The sequence below is a fragment of the Eimeria tenella genome, genomic scaffold (assembly GCF_000499545.2).
Source record: "Eimeria tenella Houghton genomic scaffold, Eth_scaff34, whole genome shotgun sequence".
NCBI classification, from domain to species: Eukaryota; Apicomplexa; class Conoidasida; order Eucoccidiorida; family Eimeriidae; genus Eimeria; species Eimeria tenella.
This window is the reverse complement of record NW_013543186.1, coordinates 182,196-198,649: the sequence shown is the minus strand read 5'-3', so window position 1 is coordinate 198,649 and position 16,454 is coordinate 182,196. Positions and strand designations below refer to the sequence as shown.

Sequence of the window (16,454 nt, the reverse complement as noted above, 5' to 3'; positions counted from 1 at the left end):
CGGTGGTTCTGTACACATGCAGGTAAAAGAGCTGGCCTACCTGTCCTACCTGTCCTATCAAAACCTCCTTTATGAATCTCACTCAATGAAGAGAAAACCAACTTTTCGTGTTCCTTTTTAATGCCGAAACATATCTGGAGGCTTGTGTAGTTGTTCTGCCTGACCTAAAAACTAAAGCGCCTCAATTAAAGCCGAGCGTCCTACTTTATGTGGCACTTCCCAGGACATGACGTCGGTGAGGCAGTGGAAATCCCCGATGATACCTTCTTCCAGGCATTTGTAATGAAGCGTCGTCCTGCTTGTATTCCGCCACCTTCGGTTCAAGACGAAATTCGTGAAGCTCGCGCCTATGCGGAAGCTTCGCTTGGCAACACCTGTTCAAATAAGCTCCTTCTTCAATACCTTAGAAACGATCGGTGAGAAATTTATAAGGGCAACAGATTCCACGCGTCTTCAGTGCAGCCATGCAATTAATTAAATCTGCGTAGTCAGGAGTCTTTCTAAGAAAATTTGATGCAAACCAAATGTACACCTGTTCACAGTGACACACGCGGAAATCACAGAAATGACGCTACAGCACTGGTATACAAGGCTTTCGCATTTCGCTGATTGTACTGCAGCAAGGTTTTGGTGTTCCACTGTTACTGGGAAAACAAACAGAACTTCGGGTGCCGTACTTATTACAACCTTCATTATTTCCTTAGCGGTTAGTGATGAAGTTGAAATGCCTACACAGCTGGGTCCCTTGCCTGGCTCTGGCTGAAGCAAGCAGCATTATGGATTTCACTGAAAACTGAAATATTTCAGAGGAAAGATAAGGGAACTTGTTTTGGGCGAAAAACCGACAGGGTCATCTAGTCTGTTACGTGTGACCTTGTAAGCATATAACTACTGCCATCCGCTGCAGATGACTCTGTCGAGATCATGTTCAGCCCTATCAGGAACTCCGGCTGGAATAACCATTCTACCTTCCTACGGTATCACTTTTTCCAGCTCCTTGCTCCACGCGGTTGTTCGTAGATGCAAGCTAACGCTATGTTTATCTGTCCACACAAGCCTGCCACAACCTTCTGGTTCAGTTAACAATTCTCCAAATTAACGTGCCCAGCAAAAGCCTACGATTGCACAAAGTATATATAACACGCGTCTTTATGTGCACCGTTGTATCACTGCCTGCAAGATTGTGAAGGCGCAGCTAATATAAAACTCTTTCCAACCTTAATGTCTTTTTGTAGCAGCTTTGAGTATGCTGCGTTAACAAGTCGAACTCACGGAGTAGTTGTTGAAGTACGTAGATTGCTGACCTCCACCTTCATGATGCGTACAGGAGAGGAAAGCTACCGAAGAAACTTGGAGAGCTGACGTGGTTTGATTACAAGCAGGGCCGTAGCGAATTCTACATGTAAGACCACAAGACGCTTATTTGCCGATGGGCTACACGCAGACCCTATGGTTTAAAGAGAAGAGCGGCAGTCTTTGAGTGTCTGCGGGTTTAAATGCTTCAGGCCAGAGGACTTTGTTGTCGGGAAGGACATAGAAGTCTACGGGCGTCAATTTCATATTTACGACTGTGATGGGTTCACACGGCAGTTCTACCGTGAATACCTGAATATTGAACAAGGCAAAGAAGTTATTCCAGATGAAAAGCCCGTAAATAAGATTCTGTGGTCAAATAGACTGCACATCGTACAATGTTCTTGCCGCGACGTTGTCAGAACTGCGGGGAGTCGTTTCGACTACACCAAAAGGCCACTGAACTTTACGTCGCTCGCAGGATCTACCAGCAATCACATGGCCTCCTCATGCCCTTGGAATCGGTTCAGACGAGGACACATTGCAATCTTGCATCAGAGTAGTACGGAACGCACTAAGGAAAGAACAAAAATCCCGAAGGCACAAATGATCAGCTAACCCTTTTTTTCCGATTAGTCCTTTGCAGTGTCAGTTGAGCATGAGGAGGGACTGCTGAAGCTGATACGATCCGCAGAATCCTAAACGCCCGCAACATAACGAGCGTGACGTTCTCTTTGGAGAAGATTTCACTCTCACCTTCCAGGCAAGTTGCGTTCTCGATAGAAAGGGCACAAAGTAACCAAAATTTAGCACTGCAGTGCTCCGTCTAACAATACTGTACGAGCAGAACACATTTTTTCACGCAGAGAAAATAGTCGCTTTTTGTTCCCTTGGCTCTTGCGGCTACACCCAAATTTTCGTTTGTGAGGCCTACAGGCGGAGCTGATTAGCCCAAAAAGAGAAGACGAGGGAAGGGAGTTCCGAATCTCGATTCGTGAGCTGACTGACAAAATTATTGTGTATGAATATTCAAAACGCAACTCTGGCCATGTACGCCATCACGCCTTACCGAGAGCTTCTAGGAGAAGCTGAGTTTTTTCCAGGGCATCAGTTAAAGAAACCGAAGGGCACTGCTAGCCGGCTTCCTTAGTTGATACAAACGAAAAACCTACCTGCAGACCTGTTCAGATTGGTCTTAGAGGCTGCTAGATTGAGTTCCTTGCATTAATCATCTCGGCTTGTTACTACCGGAGGCTTTCTTTAAGCTGTGGTTCTGCGGTAGGCTGGGGGTAAATTCTTAGAATCCGCCCTTCTGACGAATCCTCAAACAGGAAGAAAATTTTCAGCTGCAGATTTCTTCGTTGGAGCAGAAGTCGATCTTAATGGATTTAAGTTTAGAATCACTGCTGCCGATGAGCGTACGATGAAGGTATTTCATCCGAGAGCCGCCAGTTAAAGTAGGGACTGGGATGAAGGCCAGAAAAAATGAAGCGTTGCTCATCAGAAAGATAGAAACCAAGGCCAGCCGCAGCTGCCACGCTAGTTTAAAATGATGTCAGCAGCCAAACGGAAGCACTACTAACGTCTACAGTAAAATATCTAATGCTACCCCGTAAGCTGCAACCCTGATTGGTCAAGCATATCTTTCTTCTACCTGACAATAACTTGCAGCATATGGAAAGGCACACCGAAAAATACCCACGATCCAGTGTGCGCGAAGTATGCGCCAAGGTGACTGAGGAGCTCAAAAAAATTAAGGCGAGTGTAGTCTTCTCTTCGAAAATTCCGACTAAACTTATCGTAGCTGCGTTTCAATAGCAATAACAGACCGTCTGCTCTGATGCATGATGCACTGCCTGGACTGCGCTCACCCTTGATTATTGCAGGTCGAATCGGGCCCTCGCGTAACGATTGATTGTCTAAGACAAAATTTGTGTGGATCACTCTCTGTAAGTCAAATTGTAATACCCCTACCAGAAACCTCCCTACGGTCCCCCAAATGTTGACACGATCCATTTAAACGACCCCTACGTAGTGGCCAGCCAAGTAAATATCACGGCTCACACCTTGAGGCCCTTGGCACAAAAGAGCTCCTGCAGAAAAACACGAACTGCTTCCTTGTACACTTGTTCGTAGGAGCACGAAATTCTGACGCTGAGCCGCGCAGGAGGCGGAGGCACAGTAGAATGCAGCCTGCCTCACGGCGAAGGTGGAGAACTTGCTGGCAGGCTCTTCGTCGATTTAGACTCCCTTCTCAAACAACATGACTAGGCCGTAAGGGCCCCCCCGTTCATTCCAAGTCCCCTTCTGAGGAAGAAAAGAAGCAACTAAGGACGAAGCAAACATGAATCTCCACAACAGCACTGTAAAGAAGAGCAGATGGGCTTGCCTCAAAGTGTACAGCATTTAAAGAAAAGGCGACAGGCGAACAACAAGAGAGTCGCGTCGTTGGTAGCGCAAGAAACATACCCACTCTTGTCACGGTTACAGTCCTACAACTGCCGGCCAAACAAAGTCGATTGCTGCGTTTATCTCTTCGGGGCTTTTGCACCCCAAAACAAGGATCTTTCCCGTTCGAAATATCAAACACGTAGGTCCTTTAGCTCGAGCTGCTCTCCTTCCCCGAAATTCTCTTCCAACATCTTCTGCATCAATGGAGAGCATGTCTCCACCTAAAAAGAGACAAAGCGGATAAAAACTTGAAAGGGCAAAAACACAGAAGTCACCCCGTGGGAAACCAATGGAAAGCCAAACCGCTCAGGCCGCCTGCGGAGAAGCAACAGTAACCTCCAACGTGTCGCTTGTCGTTCAACTTACCGAAACCATCAAGCCCAACCGCGCTACCTGCACTGTGGCACTGAGCGGCAGTGGACGCTTGGATGTGCGGAATGCGCACCGCTACACCATCTCTTGTGTCGATGGCGACAGTGCGGATCTGCGGATGGTCCAGCACAGTGGGGATATCGGGCCGAAAAGAACCTCCCAAATCGACCCGACAAACGAGCTGCAGGACTGACGATGCCTCAGGGCTGAACTCTATCTCAGGATTGCAAACGTACTCCACTATTGGCTGATCTTCGCAGTTTCCTCCACCATGGCCCTGAATGAAAGAACATACACAGCTGATGAGTCGACTCAAAGTGAAGTCACCGCTAGTCAGAGTCAAACAAGAACTGCACTCTCTACTTACGGCAGAATGCACCTGCGTTACTGGTTTCCACCATATCCTATACTTGAGCTTGTATGCAACCCTGTAAGCCTGCCACAGGGCTTGTTCTTTTGTAATGCCACCCATGATGGATAGTGTCCCAGTGGGCGAGAGCAGGGCAGTGCAGGCCGGTCGCTGCATTCGGAATATTACTGGCTGGGAAATGCCAGCTCCCACTTCTGCCTTGGGCAGGCTGCGCGCGATGAGCAACAAATCTGAGCGGGAGAAGCCACAAGGGCAGACGCGAACGCTGAGCCACAGGTTTGTGATAAACGCTGAGGGATTCAACTGCCCACTAAGAGGCAACGGTATGGGCTTGGGGGGCAACTCGAGTGCCACGGGGCCTGCTTCCCCGCTTGCCGGTGGGACAGGTACCAGTGTGCCCATTGGCAACACAGCTGAGCACCTCTAGGAGCCACACCTGGACAAATCACCTACAGTGCAGCGACACTGCGGCGTGGCAGTCTCCCCCTACTGTAGCAGGTGAAAATGCAGGGCATTGCAGCAGTCGTGAGAAGAACAACAAGCACTTTCACAGTACTATGATTACTTCAGCAATGGAATTTCCCGGGCAGCCCGGAGAACGAGCGGGGAGAAAGGCTAGGCCCCAGCCTACGCCTTCGCAGCTGGAAGAAACCCGACTTTGTGGCGCGCCAGTTGGGTTAATCTCACCGTTCATATATACAGCAAGGCATGCATCCTTTTTCGAATCTGCTTCTGAGTGAATCCAAAGAGTGTCCCTAAACGTGCTCTGGGGCTGGAGAAGAGTCGCCCTGACGAGCTTCCGATGAGAAACTTTTCCACAGTTTTGTTGCTGTGTCTTTATTCTTATTAAGTGATAAATATGATTAAATTTGGACTACTTTTGTTGTGTATCTCAATGTAATGCAGACAGCGAGATGTACTAGTTGTACGGTCCGCACAGCGGTGTGGGAGAAGAAAGCATAATTGCGTCTTTTCTTTTCTCTCTCTTTTTATTTCCGTATCTAGCGAATATTAACATTTCGGAAATTCTGAGCAGTTTATCCCGCAGCGTATAACGAGTATACTGACCACTTCGCGGCCTCGCCTTGAGTGTGTTACGAACTGTTCACCGGAGTTTGGTGTTATCTTTTGCATCAAGCCTGTACCTAGCCCGATGTGATTTTAGTAGCTGGCCAGCCCTTTATAATCTGGAATTTGTCCACAAATACTATGCCCAGGTGTATCATTATTGTATGGGCATGCTCCTTGAGCTGCTGTGCTCGATGAGGAGCCGCATTGCGATAACCTGCCACTTCACAATTGCCTGTACTAAGGTCTTAAGAGAATCCGAGGCTTTTCATAAGAGAATCTGAGGTTTCAAGAGAATTCCACGGAAATAATCCGATACGTGGAACCGTCGAGTGGCAACAGCCCTCTCATCTTCCCTATCAGGTGCTCTGCTGCCTGGTCGGTTACGGGCAATCCACAAGGTGTCACGGGTGAATATTTTAAAAGTGCGCCACAAGGTGCCCATCGAGTATGACTCTTGAGAAGAAGCTAGTGGTCGCCTGATGTCGGACGTAAGACCTCACCCAGAGGGGCTCTAACTTAAAGAGCATGAAGTCTGAGATTAGTTTCACCGGCCTACATTTCCTGTGCGTGGGAACACGAAATAATGAGATGTAGCGTGGGGCAGTCTTCAGGATAGCTCGCAGTGTCGAATTCCACTAGGCTCAAATGGCGCGAAACTCCGTCATGCTCCACAGGGGATGAGCTGTGTCGCGTAGCTAGGCATTCCGTTCCTTCTATTCGTTGCACAGAAATGCCGTGATACGGGAAGCCGTCATCAGCTCCCAAGTCCCCGACCAGACTCGGAAATCACCGAGCCAATCGACTATAAAAAACTGGACCATCGCATAGGTTGCACGTTGTTTATCGTTGGGCAAACTGTCGTAGACAATGGGAAATCCCACCACATTGCCGCAGGGACTACGTTTGGAGAGTCTCCGCCTCTTTCTGCGCTTCTTCTTCCTTACATGTATCTAATGCGTAGCCTTTCTGGTTGCTAAATCACTCCTTCTGTCTCGCGGGCTTCACAGAATACAAGCGGCTATAAACTAGGAGTGCATAGCGTGAGCTCTTGAAATGAAAACCGCTGTGCTCGATATACTGAACCAAGCCAGGTGAGCGACCACTGCCCTGCTGCTGTCGCACTGGCTCGCACAAAACCACTGCCCTGCAACTGTGGGACGAACCCGTGTAGTCCCCATGAAAAAAACATGTACAGATTGTGTTGACTATGTACAATGCGCACTATTGTTGCATTCAACAGACATTCGCTACGCGACCTGCAGGACAAGCTTCGGGTATATGCACATCGAAGTGAGCTCCTGGAGGAGGAGCTTGCATGCGTATGGTATGTAAACCTGGGATATTTTATTGCTGTTCCCACATAGCTTACATTCGAACGCTAGCCGTTGAAGGTCAGCTACGCACATCGTGCCGCATATATCACAGCAATGAATCCTATACGCATCACTCTGATCAAAAAGACGCTCTTTCAGCATCCGCGCTGCTCCGTGTGATATCATGCAATCTCTTTCCATCTCTCCAAAACGTAAACCACCCTCCCTACTCTTGCCTTCCATAGGCTGGCGCGTCAGTGCTGCGACAGGACCCCTTGCTCTTGCATGAATCTTGTCATCGACCATGTGCTTGAGTCTCTGGTAATACGTCGGCCCAATAAATATAAGTGAAGGCATATGCAGCCCTGTGTGACCATGATATAGGCGTTCGTTCCCGTGCCGCTCAAAGCCAAGGCGGTGCAACTCTCCAGCGATCCAAGAGACAGTGTACTGAAGTGCAGCACACACACTACGGCAGAAATCTGAATAGGAACTTCAGTACAAAAGCTGTTCCACAGAACACAACCAACTATAACGGAAGACTCCCGGAGATATCAAGACAAGAACAGAAGAGGTAAAAGTCTCGAGTCCTTGAGTTCCCCGTAATCCCTACGAATGTGTGTGCAGGATACTCAGTACACTTGGGGCTGTTCTTGTTAGACAACGCGTGTGCAACTCGCACATTAACGCGAAACCGCTATGACTCACATCGTTAAACGGAGTGGCATCTCCCTCTCCGCCAATGATGGCAGCTGTCTTCCCAAGCAAACACTCGACAAGGTGACCAATGGTCATGCGAGAAGGCACCGCATGCGGATTCATAAGCAGGTCCGGAACAACGCCATCCTGTGCCAGGAAATAGTCCACTCTGCATATCTGGAGGATTCAGAGTGAGTGCTGCTTTTACGGCAACCAAAGCAGTTGGAGTACGTTCGAAATTTCACGGCATTGGTGTGAGGGAAAAGCGAAAAGACAAGAAGGGAGTGAATACCTCCGTAAACGGCATGTCTTCTTGCCTATATGTGATACCAATGGTTCCCTTCTGGCCATGCCGACTCGCGAACTTATCTCCCGTTTGAGGGATTCGGACACTCCTCACTTTCACCTTCACAAAGCGAGAACCCTTGGAGTTGACGCTCAGCATAACTGTATCTACGACCCCTGATATTCATAGAAGTCACACAACGGGCGTGGCCTAAACTGTATGCTTGCCAAAAGCAACGCAAAAAATTCATGCAAATGAAGACCTCGCTTGTCCACCAGCACCAATATGAACAACGAGGAGCTAACTTCGCAAACAACTAGTAAGCTTGCTCTGTGCCAAAAAAAGTTACGCATCCCCACTGGAGCCCGCACGTAAAATGATTGGCTGCTGTAGAAAATTTTGGATGTGCTGTATTATGAACGCGACTCATCACGAAGAGGCATGGGCGCTTAAAATGAGCTAGATCCATTTCAGTGAGTGCGAAATCATTTTCTATGCGCAAGCATCAAAGCGCACTCACCACTTTCAGATGATCGTAGACAAAGCGAGCAGTCCTTCTTCGTCTTGGAGAGATTGGCCTCTGCTCCAGGAGGCGCCAATGGATCATTGTCATCAAAATTTGGAGACGTCTGCTCAAAACGCACCCGAACTCGCAGAAGGTTTGAGTGGGGCCTTATCAACCCTATGTTACCTTGCAAACAAGAATGTCGTTTAGTGACTGAAGGAGAGTATTTATATGATGCAGCCAATCCAGCAGGGTGGCATACCTTCCCTACAATGACATCGTCTCCAAGCACTCTTGATCCAGGCTCTACAAGGCCATCCGTGTCCAGCTTCGAATAATCACCCCTTTTCATACCAGAGGTTGTTTCTGGGTTAGGCTGTTCAAATCCCTCTACAATCATAGATCCCTGCTGTTTCTCTTCTGCACAATACGTGCGACAGAAAAGACTCCTGAACAAGCCCCTGTCAATGCTGTTCCGATTCATAATTAACGAGTCCTCTTGGTTGTATCCCGAATAGCACAAGATTGCCACAATAGTATTGATGCCCGCAGGAAGCTCTCGAAACTTGAGGTGTTCCATGGCTCGGGTGCAGACTAATGGCTTCTGAGGGTAATAGAGCAGATGCGCGAGCGTGTCTAGGCGCAAGTTGAAATTTGTTGTGTATACACCCATGGCTTGCTTGCCCATGGCACTTTGGTAAACGTTACGAGGGGACTGGTTGTGGTCCGGAAATGGAATAATTGAAGCGCAAACTCCCAGAATCAACGAAGGGTGGATCTCACAATGCGTGTATGGGATCGACCTGTGCAAAAGAGAGAAAGACAAAAAGAACTATTATGCCCTTCATTCCTTTTTTGTTCGAAATGCATCCAATACACATTCTGGCATGTCTAGACTTGTTCATATGTTCAACCAATTAAACGAAGCCCTGCTCGCGAGTGTGAGCCATTGGAAGCAGTTGCAATTGCATATACACCGACACGCGCGATACAACGTTTGCGGACAACATGGAAGTGTGTTGGCATTTGCGTACTTCCCCTTCTCAGAGAGGTCTTTGTGGAACATGGCCACCATCGAAGTTTCTTCCTCTTCGCAGTCGATGTATTCAATAACACCACAGGACATCAAGTGGTTCCAACCTGCGCCTTTCTCGGACGTTCCAACCATAGATCTAACCTTGTCTACATCTGCCTTTCTGATTCGCAGTTGGCCCGTGTCCTGGTGGGACCACAAGCGCAAAACAACATCGACGCAGGGCGAACTGAACTTACCTCCAGTGCAGAGACACTAAACACATCCAAGGCAGCACTACATTAGTGGTCGTAAAACGTTACATCAGCTATTCAGAAATGATTAGCTTTCCCTGTTCCTTTCGGTACTGCTACTTGAGGAACCTGTCAACATTCAGCATGAATTAAATGCCTCTGTTCAGCCTCACACTGTCGACAACGTAAAGGGGTCGCATAGCTCGTCCGGCGTCAGTGAAGATTTTGACTTCCTGAAGGGACCAACGGAACAAAAATCAAAAAAAGAAGACACCGGATCCATCCTGAGAAGCTATACTCTACGACGGCCTGCCAAAAAAGATGTGTTGCAAGGCTGTCCAAGTGCTGATTTGGTAGGGTGCGACGCAAAATAACACAATGTCAATCTCTAGTTGGCTTTTAATTCTTACGCGATTGATAATGTCCCTGACTATTGAAGTGTCATTCCTTATGTGCCCCTTCCTGCGAATTTCCTTGAGAGTGTTGCAGAGAGTTTCAGCTTCGTCGAAGCATCCAGCCCAGTCTCCGTTTATGAAAACTTTACAACGATCTTTGATACTTTCTGGAGATATTTCGTCCAGTCCATCCAGCCCCCAATCCTAAATAAACACAGTCCCTTCAGTTTCTCAGCAACTGGACTAACTTAAGATGTTATTTATGGGGAGAGCCGAAGTGGGAAGGCGTAATCATAAAGTTCTCCCAATATTTCACGGCAAAACTAACGAAAAATATCACAGTGACGTTGACGATTTCGTCCCAAGGCAAATCTGCTTTATGTTAAGCACCTGCTAACTCCTGAGCTGCGTAGTGTCATACTTTGCATAATACAATTTAGCGACCGTGGCAGAGAGAGAGGGTTTGCTGGTGCAGGGCTTCATGTGTCTACGTTTGATGTAAGATATCTAAATACGGGCTGCTCTCACCTCAAGGAAGTCCCGGATATTTTTAGTAGGAGCACCGACAGAAATTTTGGCCATGAGTGCGAGATTTTTGACGAGGCCCACAGCCTGCCCTTCAGGTGTCTCAGCAGGGCAAATCATACCCCAGTGAGTGTTGTGCAGTTGTCTCGGCTTTGCCATTTTACCTTCTCTACCGAGAGGGGTGTTGAGGCGCCTTAAATGAGAGAGGGCGGAGGAGAAAGTCAGGCGGTTCAGCACCTGCGAGACGCCTGTGCGCACCACCTTGCCCTCCCTGTCTCTCCCCCAATTTCCAGTAGCTAACTGGTACTGCAGTCCCTGCGTGATGGGGCTGGCGCTCCGAACAGCACCCGCGACGTCAAACGTTTTGCCGTGGTCAATCTGTCTCTGCAAGATTCGCGTTACGTCCTTCACCAGTTTCCTGAAGAGCGTTCCAAAAGAAGCTGCCATCAACGGCCCACTGAGATCCAACCTCTTCTTTCCAAAATGATCCCTATCATCTTGATTAATTCTGCCTAACTCCGCCAGCAACAACCGGTGGACCATGTAGCCCACAAAGTAGGCCTTTTTGCCCTCGCATCCCGGCTCCGTTCCAACATGGGGCAGCACCTCTTTACGTAGCAGCTCCCGCGCGTACTGCAGCCGACTCTCCCTTTGAGCCCCCACTGTTGGGCCCCTTTTGCCAATGAAGTCTAGGCAGGCCTCCTGGGTGTGAAACTCAAAACCTTCCTCAAGAGATGGCTTCAGTAAAGCGCACAGCTGCTCGTCACGGGTGTCATATGCAACCCTCAAGAGAATATCCAGATCGCTTACGCAGCTGCAAGAAGTAACACCAAAAAAGGGGCACAACGAAAAGCCGCTCGCCAAAGGAACACTAGCCAACTGGAACGCTAACAGGAATTCATAAAACAGACGACAAATTGTTAAGCAACCGCACATGGATGGCTAATGCGTTGGCATGGGTCTCCGTATAAGTAAAATCACTTCGTCATAGAATTTCCGTTCTAAACCCGGAATACGGGAGGACAGAAGCACATTTACTTTTCGGGTAACTAAAAGAGCTATGCAACCGTTGTGTCTGATGGCTTGAGCCGCGTTCATGAGCTAGGGATCGTACAACGCTCACCCCAAGGCCCTAAAAAGAATAGCGATAGGAATGTCTGTGCGAATGTAGGGTAGGGCAGCGACCAGCTGGCCTGCGCCCTTTCCTCTCCCAGTGTCTCCAGTCATGGTTCTTTTCTTGATTGCAAAGCCACTCGTTGCCTGATTTCCTTGCATCTGACTCCGCACCTGCGCAGTGGCGCAGTCTAAACACAACTGAAGTTTACACCAGTAGCTCCCACGTCAAGGCCTCACCACGCACAAGGTTCTGGAAACGGTGAACGTTACACCGAATGCACTGCACTAACTCTTCCTGGCGCCAAAATCATTTCGGCTCTCTAATCCAACAAAGTGTTTTGACCCCTAGGTCCCAAGCGCTTCTTCCCAGGAAAAGCAAAAACTGAGTTTACCTCAGCAACCCAGGAAAACTTCGACGGCTGTGCCTTCTTGAAAACGTAAACAAAGTTTGAGGCCATTCGTTCTTGCGCTACCAACACCTGCAAAACAGAAAGTGATGCCATTCTCGTGGGCGCTGCCTGGCCGTAGACGAGAATACGCTAACTTCGCAGTCCAAGGCTGTAAACGGCAATTCTACCAACCTTTTCACTTCCATTAATTATGAAGTAGCCTCCCTGGTCGTAACTACACTCTCCCACATCTGGTAGCTGTTCAGCTGCTATGTCATGCGTCCAGCAATAGAAAGACTTCAGCATAATCGGCAAGCGCCCCAAGCACACGCGCTCGTAAGAATGGCGCTCCTCGACGATCTGCAAGTTTGCACAGCAGAGAAACTCGTGTAAATTCCACCTTCCTGACAGGGGAAGGCAACAGATCATAAAGCCACCCAACCATCCATACTGATTTAAAAATAAGGCTGCCGCAGGGGCAACTCATGCATATTCCATCCGTCCAGATGCATCCCAGCCCCATGGCCTGAAGCACGTAGCCTAGTTCTGCCTGCAAGTGGGGCGTCAAAAAGCAAGAACAGCAGCAGCAGTGGTCAATCTGCAGTCTGCACCATATGACTCACTTCTTCGTTGGTAATTGGGTCGATCTTGTATGTGGTTTGTTCAATAGAAACAAACAGAGAGCTGCTGTAGGTCAGGTTTCGGGTGCGTGACTCTTGGGGCCACAAATTCTTTTGCATGCCTTCCTTCTCCTGAGCGGCTGGGCGGTTTAGAGAAAGCTGACCAAACTTAAGTCGGTAGCGAACGTCAAGTTCCACATCCTCTTCAGGTCGGTACTGAGGAGATGGCCTGCAACAATACGCACACATTCCTAGATGCGGCCACTTAAACTATATGCCTCGAAGTCCAGACGGCGAACCGTCTAACTCCCACATACACAACTGACAAGGATATAAGGAAATCGTTTGTAGCGACTCTTGGTTATTCAGAACAAAAAAGCTGAGCTGTACTTCCAGTAGTTCACTACAGCTCTTTAGTTTGTGAAATGCTCCTTCACTCCAACCCGCCACAACTCGATGTGCACAGGATTGTTTGGATTCGTCAGGAAAAACCAAAAGGATACGCAACACATTGAAAAGGAAGTCTGCACAAGAAAAAAGTCTGGATTTGCACCTTATTTCTATTGGAGGATGTGCGTCAATTATTTCTTGCAACTTGTAGCTGGCGAAGTCGTTGAAGCTTTCAACCTGCTGCGAGACCAGACCTTTTCCTTCAAAAAAAGAACCGACAACTGCCCAGGTATCTTCCGAGTCTATCTCCTGCTGCTGCTCGTCGTGCTGGTCTTCTTGCTGCTGCAGCTCGTCGTTTTCATCTCCCACCCTTGAGGGAGAGTTTGAACCGACAGCGAGCCCATAGTCACTGGCTCCCTGGCTGGGGTAGCTCTCCATTCTGTCTATCCAACCAAAATAAGCCCAACCGCACAATCCGCCGCACTGCTTCTACTGCTATCGCAGCCGTTGCTACGACCGCTGCGGCAGCAGTGCTGCCAGCTGCTACGGCAACGCGGTCTTTGCTGGGAACCTTTGCAGCGCTTCTCCTCAGGAAATCATCCTACAGCCACGACAAAATGTCTTTGAGAGTGTGGGATGACGACTATCAAAGGCGAGCAGCAAGCTGCCTCCAGCTGATTGGCGAAAAGCAAGCGCCGGTGGTGCAAGACAAATCCGCTTCAGCGAAGAATCTTGAGCTTGTTCCTCCCTGTGGCATCGATATTAGTCACTCCTTCGTCAGTACAAACAAGAAGCTTGTTACGTCATAGCAACAGTGCTTAAGGAGGAGACACTACAAACATGGCCTCCAGCGATAACTGGCTTGTGTTGAGCTCTTGCATGCAGCAGACGCTATTCAAAGCTACTACAGCAGGGCACCTCCCTCTCAAGAAAAATCCAAACAATCTAATGCTGTTAGCATTCTCCTGCTTCGAAATAGATGGTTTAAGAAACAGATGATTTTGGGGGGACGCTTTGGCTCAACATGCATGCGTCTCCATGGCATCCAGCAAGTGTTGCTAGAGCACAGACAGCCCTGAAGCTTCGACGTTGAACTACACCCTAGCCTAGCATCCGCCATCATTTTTTAAATTTAAAGCACATGTACGGTATTTACTAAAATGTATGATGGGGATTTAAGCAGAGCGCATTCTGCCGCATGCCCAGGTGTATCGACAGTTCCCAGGTGCATGCAGGCTTTCCAGCTGAGCACGAAACCACGTCATCTGTTCTCTGTTCGTACAATATCCGTGTTGTTGAGACGTGACGCATGTTTTGTGCCATAGTATCTGTGAGCTTTTGACTTTCCGTCTGTTTGTCTCAAGACTGACTGCCCCGGACCCATCGGCGCCCTTGCAGTTCTTCGTATGCCGAAATCAGGGCATCTTCTTCACTTGTCAAACCCATCGCAAAGTTGAGATTAGAGCTTACCTGTCTCAAGTGGGAGAGCATTAGCCGCGGCAGTTTCGCCCCTTTCTGGTTTTATACTGTCAATATGTTCAAGGCGGAGGCCGTTTCTCCGTGCGGCTTCCGTGCAGACGGTCGGCTAGTGTACGAGTGTCGGCAGCTACGCTGCCGCACTTCTGTGCCATCGGCTGCGGCAAGTGACCTTACTACATCCGCTGAGGTGCCAGACGGGCCAGCGATTGCCACTGCGGGCGCGTCGGGAAGTCTTGCCAGCTGCGACGGGCGAGCAGTAGTATCCCTAGGCTGCACCAAAGTCATGGCTCTGGTATACGGACCGCAGCCCTCTAGCAATATGAGCACTCTCAGCACCAGCAGCAGCAATACCTGGAGCGTCAGCTGCACGGACAATACTTCTGCAGCGATGCAGATGATGCATGAAGGCAAACAAGGTCTCGCGAGAGGCGAGCTTGCTGTTCCGGTTTCCGTTGTCTGCTCTGTTGGACTAGTCGATAGTTGTGTGAGGACCAGGAGCAGGTACACCCCAGACGCTGCAGAAATTGCAGCAGCTGTGCGGACGGCAGCAGAAGGCATCATTTTGAGACGTCTATACACCCAAACACGAATCACCATATCAATTCTTGTCCTTGCAGACGACGGGAGTAAGCAATACACTTTTAGATCTGAGCAGAAGTGAATTTGTGGATATACCTAGACTCATCGGCTTCACGTGCACGCTTGCTAATGTAGCACATCTCTTTGAATCATGCTTTTTCTTTTGTGCATGTTTAATTTTGTTCGTTGCAGGTATTTTGTCAGCTTCCCTGATTGCGGCTTCTCTTGCTCTGGCAGATGCAGGTACACCCCATTAGCATGCTTTTGCAGGGAGGTGCAGGCCCGAAGGTAACACCTCCAACATAACGTAGATAGTACTGGAGCGTGGTTTGTTGAAGCAGCTAGAACCCCTGCATTCATTTGCTTTAAGGGGCTCAACTGTTTGCTCACAGTGATGCAGCTGAGTCCTACTGGTATATAAGAAGAGCTAGATACTCAACGTAGTTAAAGTGGGTTGCCCCTGACTGCTGGCGCAGGTGTGGCTATGAGGGACCTGTTGCCCTCGTGCACAGTGCTGCTGCTACCCCAGCAATTTCCGCAGCAGCAGCAGGAGCCACTTTTACTAGTTGATCCCACAAGTGATGAGACGCGCAGTGGAGGCCCCTGCTTAACGCTAGGAGTAACGGCAGAAACGAATAATGTAGGTTTGTTCGCCGCCTTGGACTTCTTGGCAAGTGCAACCACTCAGTTAGTTTTCCGTGGATGCCAGCCATGCTCTGTATAGTGCCATCACTTGTATTGTGGTGCTGCTTGACCTTTGGAAGTAAGGTGACTCCTGCCGTAGACGCTCATCGTTGCCACAGAACCTTCTGTCTCCCAAAAATTCGCAGATTGTGGCACTTCAACTCACCGGACGTGTCGACCGCCAAACATACGAAAAAGTGAGACCAAAAGACGTGTGCATGCTGTGCCCCAAGCTAGGGATGCGGCAGCTCACTTTTTCTGGACCCAGCCAACATGGTTCAAGTTTCCCAAGCTTCGGGGGACTGGTCAGAGTCCGCGAATGACATCCGTGGCATGCCAGCAGCGTCTCATGCTGGTGAAAATTCTTGACAGAAAGCTGTAGCAACTGGTATGGAACTTCCCGAAGCTGTTGCGAATACTGGAGAGAGGCTGAGACTCTGCTATGTGCCACTGTTCCTCAGATGTTCGAAGTATGCTTGCGGGGATGCTTGGCGACTGCGGAATGTATGAAGGTATGATGAGGCTGCTTCGCCGCTGAGGAATTGTTGCTGTTGTTGCTCTCCTGCCACTAGCTCTGACCCTCTGCAGCACATGCGTCGCGAGTCAGGTTATACCATGTATCCTTACACGGAGTGAAACCACTGCACAGTG

The 16,454-nt window shown here is 49.0% G+C and overlaps 3 protein-coding genes across 3 annotated transcripts; 1 reads left to right on the top strand and 2 right to left on the bottom strand.

Annotated features, from left to right (window-relative positions):
* Nucleotides 1-3,777: 3,777 nt before the first annotated feature.
* ETH_00019035 (Chromosome I, complete genome, related) lies at nucleotides 3,778-4,888 on the bottom strand (the record flags this gene model as incomplete). Its single annotated transcript, XM_013376391.1, has 3 exons — nucleotides 3,778-3,965; nucleotides 4,111-4,393; nucleotides 4,496-4,888. The coding sequence occupies 3 exons, from the start codon at nucleotides 4,886-4,888 to the stop codon at nucleotides 3,778-3,780; spliced, it is 864 nt and encodes a 287-aa protein (XP_013231845.1).
* A 1,916-nt stretch (nucleotides 4,889-6,804) lies between these two features.
* On the bottom strand, nucleotides 6,805-13,499 carry ETH_00019030 (DNA-directed RNA polymerase II subunit RPB2, putative; the record flags this gene model as incomplete). The annotated part of the gene is made up of 14 exons (XM_013376390.1): nucleotides 6,805-7,320; nucleotides 7,579-7,716; nucleotides 7,862-8,031; nucleotides 8,376-8,484; nucleotides 8,623-9,163; nucleotides 9,395-9,579; nucleotides 9,800-9,859; nucleotides 10,037-10,225; nucleotides 10,550-11,360; nucleotides 11,670-11,833; nucleotides 12,055-12,141; nucleotides 12,244-12,411; nucleotides 12,675-12,900; nucleotides 13,225-13,499. 14 exons carry the CDS (start codon nucleotides 13,497-13,499, stop codon nucleotides 6,805-6,807), a joined length of 3,639 nt encoding a protein of 1,212 aa, XP_013231844.1.
* Nucleotides 13,500-14,595: 1,096 nt separating this feature from the next.
* ETH_00019025 (exosome complex exonuclease, putative) lies at nucleotides 14,596-15,843 on the top strand (the record flags this gene model as incomplete). The annotated part of the gene is made up of 3 exons (XM_013376389.1): nucleotides 14,596-15,166; nucleotides 15,312-15,362; nucleotides 15,596-15,843. The coding sequence occupies 3 exons, from the start codon at nucleotides 14,596-14,598 to the stop codon at nucleotides 15,841-15,843; spliced, it is 870 nt and encodes a 289-aa protein (XP_013231843.1).
* Between the last annotated feature and the right edge of the window lie 611 nt (nucleotides 15,844-16,454).